Source organism: Mytilus californianus, unplaced genomic scaffold (assembly GCF_021869535.1).
Source record: "Mytilus californianus isolate M0D057914Y unplaced genomic scaffold, xbMytCali1.0.p SCAF_2, whole genome shotgun sequence".
In the NCBI taxonomy this organism is placed as follows: domain Eukaryota; kingdom Metazoa; phylum Mollusca; class Bivalvia; order Mytilida; family Mytilidae; genus Mytilus; species Mytilus californianus.
In genome coordinates, this window is record NW_026262668.1 from 132,702,931 (window position 1) to 132,717,877 (window position 14,947).

Sequence of the window (14,947 nt, forward strand, 5' to 3'; positions counted from 1 at the left end):
CATCACGACCTTTCGTTTAATCATGTATGTCGAGAATTGTGCCCAAGAACAAAACATCAGAATGTGTAACTCTCACTCTAACATGGTTAAAAAAGAGACAGAACATAGCTAGGGTACAATAGAAATCAGAAGTCGAAGAAAAACAGATAAAACTAAAGGAAAACGACGAAAAGACAAACAATAATAAACAAACCACTACAAATAAAACTTAAGCGGACTGAGCACACGAGCCCAAGGAAAAACTTGGGGTGATCTCAGGTGGTCCTGAAGGGTAAGCAGATTCTGCTCCACTAGCAACACCCGCCGTTTTGATCATGGTAAGTTAAAAAAAAATTGCCGATAAGTCGCATTCGGTGGTCTCATAATTCCAATAAGGAATACCAACCAAACACTGGGGGAATCGCACGAACTCCAAAAGAAAGAGACCGGGTGTGTCGACAAGGTAAGCGTCTCTTCGTAACCCCATTCCCCCCTCACACATACACACACAAACCTGTTGGCTATTTTTTTTAATGCATATATAAAAAAAAGGATAGAAAAGGAAAGAGGACATCGACTGACTACTAAACTATTAGACTATTAGACTTCAGAAGGTTTTTTTTTTGCTTTTGTTTTGTTTTTGCTTTTTGAGTTTTTTGAGTTTTTTTTTATTTATTTTGTTGTTGCTTATCACTTTCAGAAGTTTGTCCACTTTTTCAGTCGACTCCTACACCACTGTAATAAGTTCACTTTTTTCAGATGTTATCATAATACGAGAATCCTCAAGTAGTTTATAAGTTGGACTATTAAACCTAAATTATTTATTGTAGTGGACTAGCGTGAAAAAATGGTTGCTACATGTGGATGAATATTGGACCAATAGATAAGTTTTATGAGTAGTAGTCCCAAGGATGTATTTTAAGAGAATTTTACAGTTAAGGAAACAATAAGCGAATCAACAAATATAAGCATAGATGTTTTTTCATCAAAACAAAATTACTAATTAATATATGGTTAACCAGATGAATGGCTGTTTCTGTACTGGAGTAAGTGTTTACTGTTGATAAGTAACAACTTAACTGTCCACTTCATTGTATAATCCCACTGACGTTTCCTTTATTCCTTGTCAGGAAACAAAGACATGTTGACAGGTGATCGTAGAAGTTAATATAATTGATTGATTGATCTAAAAATGGAAACAATTTTCAAAAGATTTTAGCAAATAAATACGGATTTATTGAATGTCAAGAAACAATTAATCTATTCGCACTTACAAACACGTTATTGTGATCACCCATTAACCTTTCTGCGTCAAAGCTGAAACGGCTTTATGTGACGTCTGTATTGGTTCCTGATAATGACATACAAACCAAATGATCAAGGACGTATTACTGATATGAATAGAAGCAGCCTTAGCTGACAGGATCATTTCAGTTTATAAAGTCTAACAGTATGATGTGTTCATTGGAAGACATAAAAATAACAGCAACAAATATTTTTCTGGGATTTTTTTTCGTTTCTAACTCAATAGCATCACCAGTAATCAGTAAGTATTTCATTTTAGACCTTTAAAGTGCAGTTTGATATGGATAATCGCATTTCCATAGTTATACATTACTTAGATTAAATGTCCATATAAATATTTCGTAACCTTTAGTGTGCATTGTTTTGTTGTATAGTTTTCTGAAGTTCTGTTTAATAACCTTAACTTGATATGTGGAAGTCCTAAAATATATAGTTATTGAGCTCTAAAATACTATTTGTTATATGACAATAAAATAATTATGTTGCAGACTGTGGTTCCGGTTGGACGTACGGCAATCATTTATCAGGAAAGGGATGTTTGAGGAAATTATCCAGTGACTACAGTCAAAGAACCTGTCTTCTGAATGGTTATCATATCACATTAACACAAGTACCTTGGGGAGAAGTTAGGAGGAGAGATATGTACTGTGTCCGAGGTAAGAATGGTTATCATATCAAATTAAGACAAGTACTTCGGGGAGAAGTTAGAAAGAGAGATTTGTACTGTGTCCGAGGTAAGAATGGTTATCATATCAAATTAAGACAAGTACTTCGGGGAGAAGTTAGAAAGAGAGATTTGTACTGTGCTCGAGGTAAATATGGTTATCATATCACATTAACACAAATACCTTTAGGAGAAGTTAGAAAGAGAGATTTGTACTGTGTCCGAGGTAAGAATGGTTATCATATCAAATTAAGACAAGTACTTCGGGGAGAAGTTAGAAAGAGAGATTTGTACTGTGTCCGAGGTAAGAATGGTTATCATATCAAATTAAGACAAGTACTTCGGGGAGAAGTTAGAAAGAGAGATTTGTACTGTGCTCGAGGTAAATATGGTTATCATATCACATTAACACAAGTACCTTTAGGAGAAGTTAGAAAGAGAGATTTGTACTTTGTCCGAGGTAAGAATGGTTATCATATCAAATTAACACAAGTACCTTTAGGAGAAGTTAGAAAGAGAGATATGTACTGTGTTCGAGGTAAAAATGGTTATCATATCAAATTAAGACAAGTACTTCGGGGAGAAGTTAGAAAGAGATATTTGTACTGTGTCCGAGGTAAGAATGGTTATAATATCAAATTAAGACAAGTACCTTTACGAGAAGTTAGAAAGAGAGATATGTACGGTGTTCGAGGTAAGAATGGTTATCATATCAAATTAACACAAGTGCTTCGGGGAGATGTTGGAAAGAGAGATATGTACTGTGTTCGAGGTAAGAATGGTTATCATATCAAATTAACACAAGTACCACGGGGAGAAGTTAGAAAGAGAGATATGTACTGTGTTCGAGGTAAGAATGGTTATCATATCAAATTAACACAAGTACATCAGAAAGAAGTTAAAAAGAGAGATATGCACTGTGTCCGAGGTAAGAATGGTTATCATATCAAATTAACACAAGTACCTTTAGGAGAAGTTAGAAAAAGAGATTTGTACTGTGTCCGAGGTAAGAATGGTTATCATATCAAATTAAGACAAGTACCTTTACGAGAAGTTAGAAAAAGAGATATGTACGGTGTTCGAGGTAAGAATGGTTGTCATATCAAATTAACACAAGTACATCAGAAAGAAGTTAAAAAGAGAGATATGTACTGTGTCCGAGGTAAGAATGGTTATCATATCAAATTAACGTTAGTATTTTTGAGATCCCGGAGAAGTCAGGAGGAGATATGTACTGTGTTTGAGGTAAGAATGGTTATCATATAACATTAACTTTAGTACCCTTAGAGAAAATTCAGGACGAGAGATTTGTACTTTGTCAGAGATAAGAACTGTTATCACATCACATTAACACAAGTACTGTGGGGATCCCACAGAATTCAGTAGGAGCGATTTGTACTTTGTCAGATGTAAGAACGACTTTCACATCACATTAACACAAGTTTACTGGACAGAAGTCAGGCGTAGGGATTTTTACTTTGTCAGAGTTAAGAATAGTTATCACATCACATTAACACAGGTACTCTGGGGAGAAGTCAACAGGATATATTCTTATAATATGAAATATAGAGATATGGTATGATTGCCAATGAGACAACTGCGCAACAGAGACCAAATGTCGTAGTTGTTAGCAACTCTAGGTCACCGTACGGCCTTCTACAATGAACAAAACCCATACCGCATAGCAAGCTATAAAAAGCACCTCAAAATGTAAAGCAGTTCAAACAAAGAAAACAACGACTTGATTTATGTGCAACAAACAACAAACGAAAGAAAAAATATGATGTACAGCAACAAACGAAAATACAGGCTCCTAACTTGTTGTCTTTGTTGCAAGTATCACGGAGACTAATGGAATTTTAAGGGACTATCAGTTAGGTGGGGTTTCATCTGGTTATAAACACTGTTATTGAATGGAATACATACAACTAATCTATTAGAGTGTGTATACTTATTGCTTTAAAGTAGATTTTTCTTGTTGTGCATGTGAATTCTATATTAACTTTTATTAACATATAATAACTAACTGGTCAAACAAATTGTTCAGTCATCGTTTCGTCACCTGTCCTACCATTTGGTTATTGTTACTCTTCCAATAGGGAGTAAACAAAAACTACCTAACTGACAATTCAGGGTTTATCTGTTTATATGCACGTATTTCAATGTACCCTACCATTCAATTACATTGACTACATTTAACTTTTTCCATGTACAAGTATACAATAGATAAAAGTCCAATGTTGTTTTTAACTGTTTCATCATATTAGAATTGAAGCCCGATTTTGGAAGTTTTAAGCGATATAACCTAACTCATTTTGAATAAAGTCTCTTCTCTTAAAACTTGTGCAAAGTCACTTGTTGTACAACAAGTTTCAAAAGTACTTGATATTTACAAAGATAACATGGCGTTTTTTTAACCTTTCAGATGAACATTTAACTTATGAAGAAGCTACCACTGAATCCCCTGCCATGATAGATGGTATCAATACCGATGATTTGAAATTTGACGTTAAAGACGAAATTGAAGATTCAAAACACGGACTTGTCAAAGCTATGGGATGTTGTTTAGATGGAGTACAACCTACAGGATAGCTATTCTGTCAATATACACTAACATTCCATTGAAATGAATTAACAACAACCGTTTTGCCTTGATATTTTTCACTGTACATTGTATATATGCAAACCATGCTCAAACAGCACATAGTATGTGAATCTTGCAAATCTTTATCATTCATGTCTAGTTTGTCAAACTGACTGTTAGCTATCAGTCTTCTACATTTTACATTTTGACATCATGTTTCATATTTTAAATATGTCAAATTTTGTTTATATTTCATTTATCAAACGAAGGTTGATAATGGCCGAATAGTTTTATAATAAAATGTTTTAACATGTATTGTGTTTTTTCCTCAATTTCATGATAATTTTGTTATAGAACAGCACATACCCACCTAGTGTGGTATTATAATGGAATACCACACTGTATGAGAAGATCACATCCAAACTTTCCTTTCCATGTATGCTGCAATAAAAAAAGTATGCAAATTCAATTTCTACATCCAAAAACGTCTTATATATATGTTTATTTCTCTTTTTTTCGCCTGCGACGAAGCCCGCTTAAAGACCTAGATATAGGCTAGATGGTAAAATATCTATCTAGGGCAAAGTACTAGTTGTTGGGTAGTATTTCAGATTTCAAGAAAATTTGTCTGCATGTAACGTTCGTTGATTTGAACCTAAATATAGAAGAAATGTAACATGCAACACTTATTCTTCTCCCAAGATATAGAATCAATTAACATTTTATGTTTAAGGGGCGTTAGTAACGATTCAGTAACAAAAATAAAGTATTAAATTTTTGGTTTCAAACATTTATAAAGTGGAATATTGAAATAATAATTTGCTATGAAAAGCCATGTAAATAGAATCTCAAAAATTCGCTTTTATATTATTGTCTTGCAAGAGAATAATTCTACCTAATTTGGTGCGTATGCATGTGGCATTAGTCTCCAAATTCATTACCACCGAAATTGACTCTTTAATTTGAATAATAACACACCCGAAACATTTACCAAAATTTTACTAGCTGTAGAGAAGTTCCATAGGAAACAATAAACAATGCATACACTCGTCAGCCGTGATTTCGTACGTATTTTAGGACTAGACATCATCTAAATAACCATCGACATGACCTATGAAGACTGCCGTTTATCATTTGACCCGATATATCAATATAAATATATAGACAGACAGACAAGCACGTGTATAAATATAATGACGATCTGGGTCTGTTTGATATCATGTCATAGATTTTAAACAATGTGAAAAAAATCAGTTTTATTTGTATACATACGAATGATTTTTGTGGACCGAATCCGTCAACGAAACAGTTTTACCTATAGAAGCTCCATGGTTTCACCTTTCACGTTTGGCATTCTTTTCTTTTTATTAACGGATCATGCTGAGCATTAAAGGTTGCTTTAAAGATAGTGTCAATTCAGTGATCAGAAAGTATTCCTTCGACTTCGGATTTAAAAGCATCTACCCTCAACATTTTGGACATATATCTGTAGATATAATACCTGTGTCTGTATCTATACATATATATGGAATGACTAAAAGTTAAAATCGTGCATTAGTCGTGTGGTTAAAATCGTATGCTGTATGTTTAATCATAATTTTATTTCTGGAATAATGTGCAAGGAAATATCTGTTTTAAATTATCACACCAAACTGTAATTTGATTCCTCTTAGGGGAGGATGTGGTTTTATGAGTCTGAAACGTACTCCGATACGTATACCCGCATTATAGATAGCTCAAGTCTACATCAGGTTTCAGCTTCTTAAAGGATTGATTTATTGTTATTTGCTTAACGTCCAGTGGCAAATATTACATGCATGTTCAGGACGAGAACAAATTAACAATAAAGTCGAAAGGAAGTCCTGTAATAGAGGGTCGAAATTTTGAATGCCACTGGAAAATGAGGATATCAATAGATAGGCCAGATATTTAGCCATGCAACAGGTCACCTGTAAACTCCTTAAATAATTGTCGCAAGGGTTCTTAACGTGCATAGAGCGTGGCACTCTTTTTACAAGAGGCTCCGAATTTAACATCCCAATTCTGACCGGACGTGGCCGCGCATTTATGCATCCCGCACAACCAAATGGACGCCCCACTTTAACAATGGTTTTAATGCTGGTCGAAAGAAGAGCAACGGATGACCATCGTAATACCATAGTCACTTATTGTGGTAAGCTTCTTAAAGGGGAAGATTTACAAAGGGTTTAAATTGGCCAACATATGTTGGTGTTTTTTTATTAAATCTTGTTAATATGCTACAAATTTAACATAGTAATAGTTGAGATATAACTATTAATACAAAATAACTTTTTTGGTATATCACATAATAAATTGGCAAGTAAGGAAGTTCCGAACCCTAAATATTGCATTATTAATGTTGTAGATTCGTCAGTTATTGTTCAATTTTTCATAATTTATAGCATTTTTCGCATGTATGACTTTGCCTGCAACCCCTGATCCCAAAAAGTTTTTTGTTAACAGATTAAATAATAAAATTGACAGCTTTTGGTAACAGAACATTTTGGATAATAGGTGGCAGCAAAGGTTTTTGAGAAGCTTTTAGTTCTAAATAATGCACAAAATCATGTTGTGACAATATATCCAAATTTAATGTGTTTAGTTTGGAACATAAAATGTACTTCTTCGTGAAAATATTAATTTTGCTTAACAAAAAACTTGAAAAAGATCCATTTAAAAACCAAAGTGTGAACTTTTTTTAAATTTATTTAATGATAGTTAGAATTCAAGCCAAACTTTGGCAAAAGTGAACATGCTCCTTTAAAAGGCAAACATCTTGTAAATAATTAGTAAGAAGCGTAGCACCTGAAAATCCTCAACATCATTAAATTGCTGTTTGGTCATTAACCTGTGTCGGATTACCATTTTATACCATTAGCTACAGATAAAGTTCATAGATACAAAGAAGTGATTTGGAAGTTGGACTGTATACATGTAAAAACCTTATTGCAAACGGGATATAACATTCTAATTTTTCTAGTGATGTTGTTTATAGAACTTGTTAATGTAAATACTTTCCATATAAACTTGATGATCCTTTGAATACTGCTAATTTAACACTTTAGTATGATTTTTGAATACTCTTTATCGGTACTAACAGTGATTTTATATTTGATAAATTTAAGCAGAACTATATACGTGTATTGCTGTACAGTTATGACTACTTCTTAAACAACATTCCTGCAACAGTAGTTAAAATTTGTTCAAAAAATCTATTTAAAATCCAGAGACGTCATCTTTCAGTTCAACTTTTAAATTCTTATATTTAAAAAACAAGTTGACAGACATATATATTTTTTGGCAAATGACTTTCCATAAAGAACAACAAATTTGGAACCATGTCATTTAAAAAAAAAAACTCACCAGCGAACTTCTTTAAAGGAGAACAAGCTCCTGGTAAAAAGAAATCCCGCTAATATATAAATCACTCGTCATTGATTTAAGTTTAGCATTCAAATCTTTTTCTCACAAGCCATTTGGGATTTTTCTGAATTTTCCCTGCCACCGTATTGTCAGTTATTCCTTTTAAATTAATTAACTAAATGTACAATCTTATTGGTTGGTTAATACACTTGTTCTAAAACAAAGGTAACAACTCTCTAATGCTAAGTGGGCTTTATATGGTTCTGGCTGTTCATTTGTTCTAAAACAAAGGTAACAACTCTCTAAAGATAAGTGGGCTTTAGATGGTTCTGGCTGTTCATTTGTTCTAAAACAAAGGTAACAACTCTCTAATGCTAAGTGGGCTTTAGATGGTTCAGGCTGTTCATTTGTTCTTAAACAAAGGTAACAACTTTCTAATGCTAAGTGGGCTTTAGATGGTTCTGGCTGTTCATTTATTCTAATACAAAGGTAACAACTCTCTAACAAAGGTAACAACTCTCTAATGATAAGTGGGCTTTAGATGGTTCTGGCTGTTCAATTATTCTAAAACAAAGGTAACAACTTTCTAATGCTAAGTGGGCTTTAGATAGTTCTGGCTGTTCATTTGTTCTAAAACAAAGGTAACAACTCTCTAATGCTAAGTGGGCTTTAGATGGTTCTGGCTGTTCATTTATTCTAGAACAAAGGTAACAACTCTCTAATGCTTAGTGGGCTTTAGATGGTTCTGGCTGTTCATTTGTTCTAAAACAAAGGTAACAACTCTCTAATGCTAAGTGGGCTTTAGATGGTTCTGGCTGTTCATTTGTTCTAAAACAAAGGTAACAACTCTCTAATGATAAGTGGGCTTTAGATGGTTCTGGCTGTTCATTTGTTCTAAAACAAAGGTAACAACTCTCTAATGCTAAGTGGACTAAACGGAAGATTTTATACACACAGAAGAAGAAGTATACTTAACAACAAAATTATTTTCATTTACCTGTGTATAATATGACGCAGAATCAAAAGTGATGATTTTCTAAATATTGTTTAACATTTCACAGTGGTATCATACTTTAACTTTGTTTAAACCTGTTTATTTACTTTTGACCTTAATTATTTATCCCTTATAATTTTTATTAACTATGTATTTGCATTCAGGTATCACAGATCAAATTTATTCGTTCATTGTGTGTTAATTTACGTTTTTTGATTGAGTTAAGCCTTCCAATTGATATTTTATAGTGTGTCTTTCTATGTTGTGATGTTATACTATTGTTTCAGAAAAGGGAGAAGGTTTGGTACCATTAAAACGTTTAATTCCGCTGCAAATGTTTGCACCTGTCCTAAGTCAGGAATCTGATGTACAGTAGTTGTCGTCTGTTTATGTAGTTCATACGTGTTTCTCGTTTCTCGTTTTTATATAGATTTGACCATTGGTTTTCCCGTTTGAATGGTTTTACACTAGTAATTGTTGGGGCCCTTTATAGGTTGCTGTTCGGTGTGAGCCATTGCTCCGTGTTGAAGGCCGTACCTTGACCTATAATGGTTTACTTTTATAAATTGTTACTTACATGGAGAGTTGTCTCATTGGCACTCATACCACATCTTCCTATATCTATTTAGATGGTTCTGGCTGTTCATTTGTTCTAAAACAAAGGTAACAACTCTCTAATGCTAAGTGGGCTTTATATGGTTCTGGCTGTTCATTTGTTCTAAAACAAAGGTAACAACTCTCTAATGCTAAGTGGGCTTTAGATGGTTCTGGCTGTTCATTTGTTCTAAAACAAAGGTAACAACTCTCTAATGCTAAGTGGGCTTTAGATGGTTCTGGCTGTTCATTTGTTCTAAAACAAAGGTAACAACTCTCTAATGCTAAGTGGGCTTTAGATGGTTCAGGCTGTTCATTTGTTCTAAAACAAAGGTAACAACTCTCTAATGCTAAGTGGGCTTTAGATGGTTCTGGCTGTTCATTTTAGAACCATTTTGGTTTTGATATTCTGTTCATTTTAGAACCATTTTGGTTTTGATATTCTGAAGTGTTTTCTGTGCTAAAAGTAGTCAAGGTTGCCTAATGAATTTTATTTTAGAATCGTGTGTTGAGCACATTAAATCAGTAACATATTTTTACTGATTTGGTGATGCCACTAGCAGACTGTTTCACCCACAAGAGTACTCTTCTATCTCAAAAAAGAATATTAATATCAAAACATAACTATAGAATATAATATTGGACAACATCAAATGAAACATAAACGGCTGTACTAAAAATTCAAAGGGGAGAATATTTTCTTTTTTCATATGCATTTCATCATTTTTACCCTCAATTATTTAGAAAAACTATTGTATGATTGGCACCCTGGTGCTGCAGTAGATACTACCCTGCAGCTTTGTTTTTAGATATACAGATGTAACGTGATTGGCCTCTGGCAAAGAAATCGCTTAAACTGGTGCTCTGGGTCATTTTGAATTTGTTGTGAGATTTTGTTGCATGTTGAAGATCTCACTTTGACTTTGAAATAAATAACAATAAAATCTCTATTCTTTGCTTTTTGTTTTGTTAAGTGTGTGAAGTGAATTTTGTACCATGAATTAATTCACCTTACCCTTTTTTCCATTAATTCTTGTGTAGTGTCAAGGCTGTTAAAAAGTTTCTCTGTGCATGAGAAGTTTGCTAAATCCTTATGAACACTGTGGTTGTCTAAATGATTGTTTGGTTTCTGTATTTTGCAGTGAGGTTAACAGGTAATTTAGGACAGTATTTGTTAGGTTTCTTTGCCCAATATCTATCATAATTTGTTGATAGTCTCCTGCAATTGTGTTCTTCATTAAAACACAAGTCTTTCTAGGGGTAGTCCTGAACTTGCAGTGTGGTGTGTGCTTTTGCTTGCTGTTGAAGGCTTCATTGTGACCTTGAGATGAAGAACATCAATAAAAGCACTATTCCTTTGCTTTTATAAAGTGCATGTAGTGAACTTTTATGATGATTCCTTTCTTATCTATTATTGCAAAGTATTTTCAAAATACCAATTGTGGACAAAACAACATTTAATTTTAAGGGTAACTTAAAATCATTTTCTAGTTTTGTAATATACATGAAAATTTATTTGAAAACTTGTATATTTCATACAGAACTGAGTCAATGACAATTTTGTGATTAACTATTGGCCTTACAATTCCTACATTAGCTGAGATAGAAAAGAATTAACCCTACCATCCAAATTTTAGCTGAGGTAGACAATCATACATATTAATACTTAAAGCAGTATTTCATTTGAAAACAGACTCTAAGAGGCTCAAATTTCTGAAAGATTTAATTTTACTTGATAATAGCTCTTTCAGTGCAAATCAACTTAAAGATTTTAAATATTTATATATACCTAAAAACCAAATTACAGTTAAAATCAGAAATCTATGGACTTTTCAACAGCATTTAAAAAGGATTATTTCTTTAAAAAGACAAAACAACTCAATAATGCAATAATTTTAATATCACAGTTCTCAAATATAAATATGGTTTGAATTCTTATCATCACAGAACACTGGTAAACTTTATTTGTTTAAACATGTAAAAAGAGCAATATTTAAAATTCAGGATTATAAAACACATTCAAATAATGTACATGTATATATCAAGGCTGACACTACTGTAGAATCATAGAGAGAAGTGACGAGACTTTGACAAGAAAAATTACTGAAATCTCAAAGTGAAGTACTTGTTTACTCGTGATGCCACCATTATGCTATTTTACATTTCTATCCTCACATTCATTTTGTACTACTTACATGTAAATTCAGAAATTATTGCGAGGTTTTTATTATTGCGAATAATTCAACTGGGTGATAATTGCAATAATAAGAACTAGCACTTAACTCGCAATTAAGTTTTCATTACATAAATTCTGTTTTATAGATCTTCATTGCAATTCAATCAAAGATGATATAATTTAAATTCAGCCATCAAATGAAACAACATATTAGCACTTATATATAAACTAATAACCAAGTTAAAACAATAGGGATTAAACTAGGTCTTGTATGTATATTTTCCCTTTGTATTCCTCTGTCAACAGTGTCCTGTATTTATGCTCTGTTTATATATATGGATACATGTTATTATCATTTCACGTTTGATGCATATTGTAAATATTTGTAAACAATATTGACATGACTATCAAAACTAAAAAAGATCTTTATAAATATACTGTTGTAAAATTGTCAACATTATTTAAGGAAGATTATAATCATAAGATAATGAACAGACGAAATGATTTGTTCAAAATTGGAATCAATCCATGTATGCTCCTGTAACAATTTTGGAAACATACCATTGAATTTATTTCTACCAGACAATGTTCCTTTGAAAGAATATTAGACCATTCTTCTATGTAACTAATTTCACTTCATATCTCAATCAATAAATTCTTCTATTGGCCTTTAAAACTGTTTATATTTAAAGGTTAAGTTCTAAGGAGAACTGATTAGAATACAGAGTGACAAGATTTAACTTTTGACAGTCAAGAAAAAGCAAATGATACAATGTAGAGAACGGATGGCTTCATCTCAGTTGCCCAATTGCAATTACAAAAATAAGATATTTAAGAACATGAATTCCCAGAGAAACATGACCAAATAAAATATAAAATGGAACATTGGACGGAATGTTTTATATAATAACAAATGTAAATCAACAAGAATTATACCATTTTACAGAATGGTTTAAAAACACAATGTAATTATGTACATTTCACTCTAACCTCCTTCAGAATTAAATAATAAAGATAACGCTATTCGTAACTTTTTTCTGAAATAATTTTTGAAAACAAATATTGGAGATCTTATGATGTGTGAGAAAGCTTCAAGACTTTAGGCTGGAGAATAATTTTCAAGAGATCAGTTAAGAATTGTAAGCATTAGCATTTAGACCACATAAAATAAGAACTTTTATCATCCTATATTGATGGTTATCTTCTTTAAACAGGAAATGGAGGACTTACAAGCAATCTGAAAAACTAAAGCTTTTGCATAAGCACTGTGTAGCATGCAAAAATACAATCAGCTTTGAGGGAATTCCTCCATAAAAAATAATGTATCATATGAATACACATACACATAGATGCCATTTCTAGAATTTAGTCACATGACAGTCAATGAATTTCACACATTCAAAATGGCTTCATGTTTCTCATCATAAGATCCACTGCCTCTGATAAACAATTTACATGGTTCTTCTCCAAGGTTTCCTCGGAAAACAAATACAGCTTCATAACACTCAGAATGTCTGGAAAAAATAAATCATGATAAAGTAATGATGATGGTTGTCGTTTGTTGCTGTATATCATATATGTTTTTCGTTCATTATTTTGTACATAAAGCATGGCTGTTAGTTTTCTCGTTTGAATTGTTTTACATTTGTCATTTCAGGCCCTTTTATAGCTGACTATGCAGTATGGGTTTCGATCATTGTTGAAGGCTGTAAGCTGATCTTTAGTTGTTAACCTCTATGTCATTTGGTCTCTTGTGGAGCGTTGTCTCGTTGGCAATCATACCACATCTTCTTATTTTTATAACAATTATATAACTGCTTTATTTTCATCATATTCTAAGTTATATTGACATTAATCATTAAATAACTTTCCAAAATATCAAATATAGAAAAATATTCAATGAGTGACTATTTTTGGATATTTTAATTCATGGATAAGCCACTCATTTTCAATTCATTTTGATGCTATGTTATCAACAGCATCCTCACAACAACCATTGTTCTAGGAGTGAAATTATCATCTTTATTTCACAGGTGATATTATTGGTTTTTATGTCACTGCAACCAATGTAACAATATTATTCATACTATAACACCTGCTTCATAACCAAATCATATACCAATATCAATCAAAAGGTTCTTAATGAAACCTTGTGTAATGTTTTTGACTGATAATGAATACTTTAAAACAATGATTAAACCTATTATTTTCCAGGTTTTAAATGTGTGCTATAAATATCATAACTGAATGCTTGTTTTTGAAGTTTCATGGACTGAGATGAAAATTCCTATTTTTTACGTTTTTAATATGAATTTCTATTCTCAGCAGTCTCAAAAAGGAATAAGAAAACAAAGAGAAAATTTGTTAAGGGACAGGGTCTGCCATTTTCAAAATGAAGAATTTTTTTTATGTTTTCTTCTGGTATTCCCATTAAATGAAAAGGATTTTTACTGCAAATAATATTCAACAGAATTTCATTTGTGGCCAGTAATTGAATGCAAAGTTTTGACTATTTCTCAAAACAGATTTGCTGGATAATTGTTCTTACTAACTTCAACCCCAACCAAAAAAACAAACATAAAAAGCATATATAATCTGACAACAAATATACTAACTTAGCAGTGAAGTAGACTTTGAGCAGAGATTTACTGTCTGACACATGGGTAATGTGAGCCTCTAAATATCCTTCTGTTGGTTCAATGGAGAAAGTATCATTAGTGGTGCAGCCTGATGTGTTATCTGTAAAAATTAAAAATAATTGGAAAAGTATCCTTTCAAATAATAAGGACAAACCATGGATCTGTGAATATATAAATAGTTACACTAATTTCTTTTCAAATAAACAAGAACAAATCATTTATTCAATCTGATTTTATATTTCTTACTATTTATAATTGTTTAATATTGCTATATATGACAAAGTCATTGTTGAAAAAATGTTTGTTGAAATAAGTGAAAACTATATGAACTAAGATAATCATTTATAAAGCTCAGATGTGAACCGACCAAAACATAAAACAAATAAATAAAGACATATGTAGTATACCTAGATAAACTCTCCAGTGACAATGAGAAGCTGTCCTGTTAGATATCGTCAATTGTAGTTCCCTTCTTTGTCCTACTAAACAGGTACCAAAGTCCAAGGATTCTTTTGATAACTCCATCTGAGGTACTGATAGTGTAGCATACAATGGCAGTTTCTAAAGAAAAACAACATTTCAGTGTGAATCAATATAATCATACATAAAAAGTAACAACAAACAGATG

The 14,947-nt window shown here is 32.2% G+C and overlaps 2 protein-coding genes across 6 annotated transcripts in view; one reads left to right on the forward strand and one right to left on the reverse strand.

Annotated features, from left to right (window-relative positions):
• Nucleotides 1–1,383: 1,383 nt before the first annotated feature.
• On the forward strand, nt 1,384–4,811 carry LOC127728840 (uncharacterized). The gene is made up of 3 exons (XM_052236437.1): nt 1,384–1,525; nt 1,773–1,940; nt 4,374–4,811. Exons 1-3 carry the CDS (start codon nt 1,432–1,434, stop codon nt 4,538–4,540), a joined length of 429 nt encoding a protein of 142 aa, XP_052092397.1. The 5' UTR covers nt 1,384–1,431; the 3' UTR covers nt 4,541–4,811.
• A 6,575-nt stretch (nt 4,812–11,386) lies between these two features.
• The window catches only part of LOC127731072 (deleted in lung and esophageal cancer protein 1-like), a 42,774-nt gene continuing 39,213 nt past the window's right edge, over nt 11,387–14,947 (reverse strand). For all 5 annotated transcript variants that reach the window (XM_052239935.1, XM_052239934.1, XM_052239932.1 and 2 more), the window contains 3 exons: nt 14,727–14,880; nt 14,296–14,419; nt 11,387–13,194 (listed from right to left, as the gene is read on the reverse strand). In XM_052239935.1, coding sequence (XP_052095895.1) covers nt 13,071–13,194; nt 14,296–14,419; nt 14,727–14,880 — 402 coding nt within the window. In that variant the 3' untranslated portion in view covers nt 11,387–13,070. The remainder of the gene's footprint in view (nt 13,195–14,295; nt 14,420–14,726; nt 14,881–14,947) is intronic.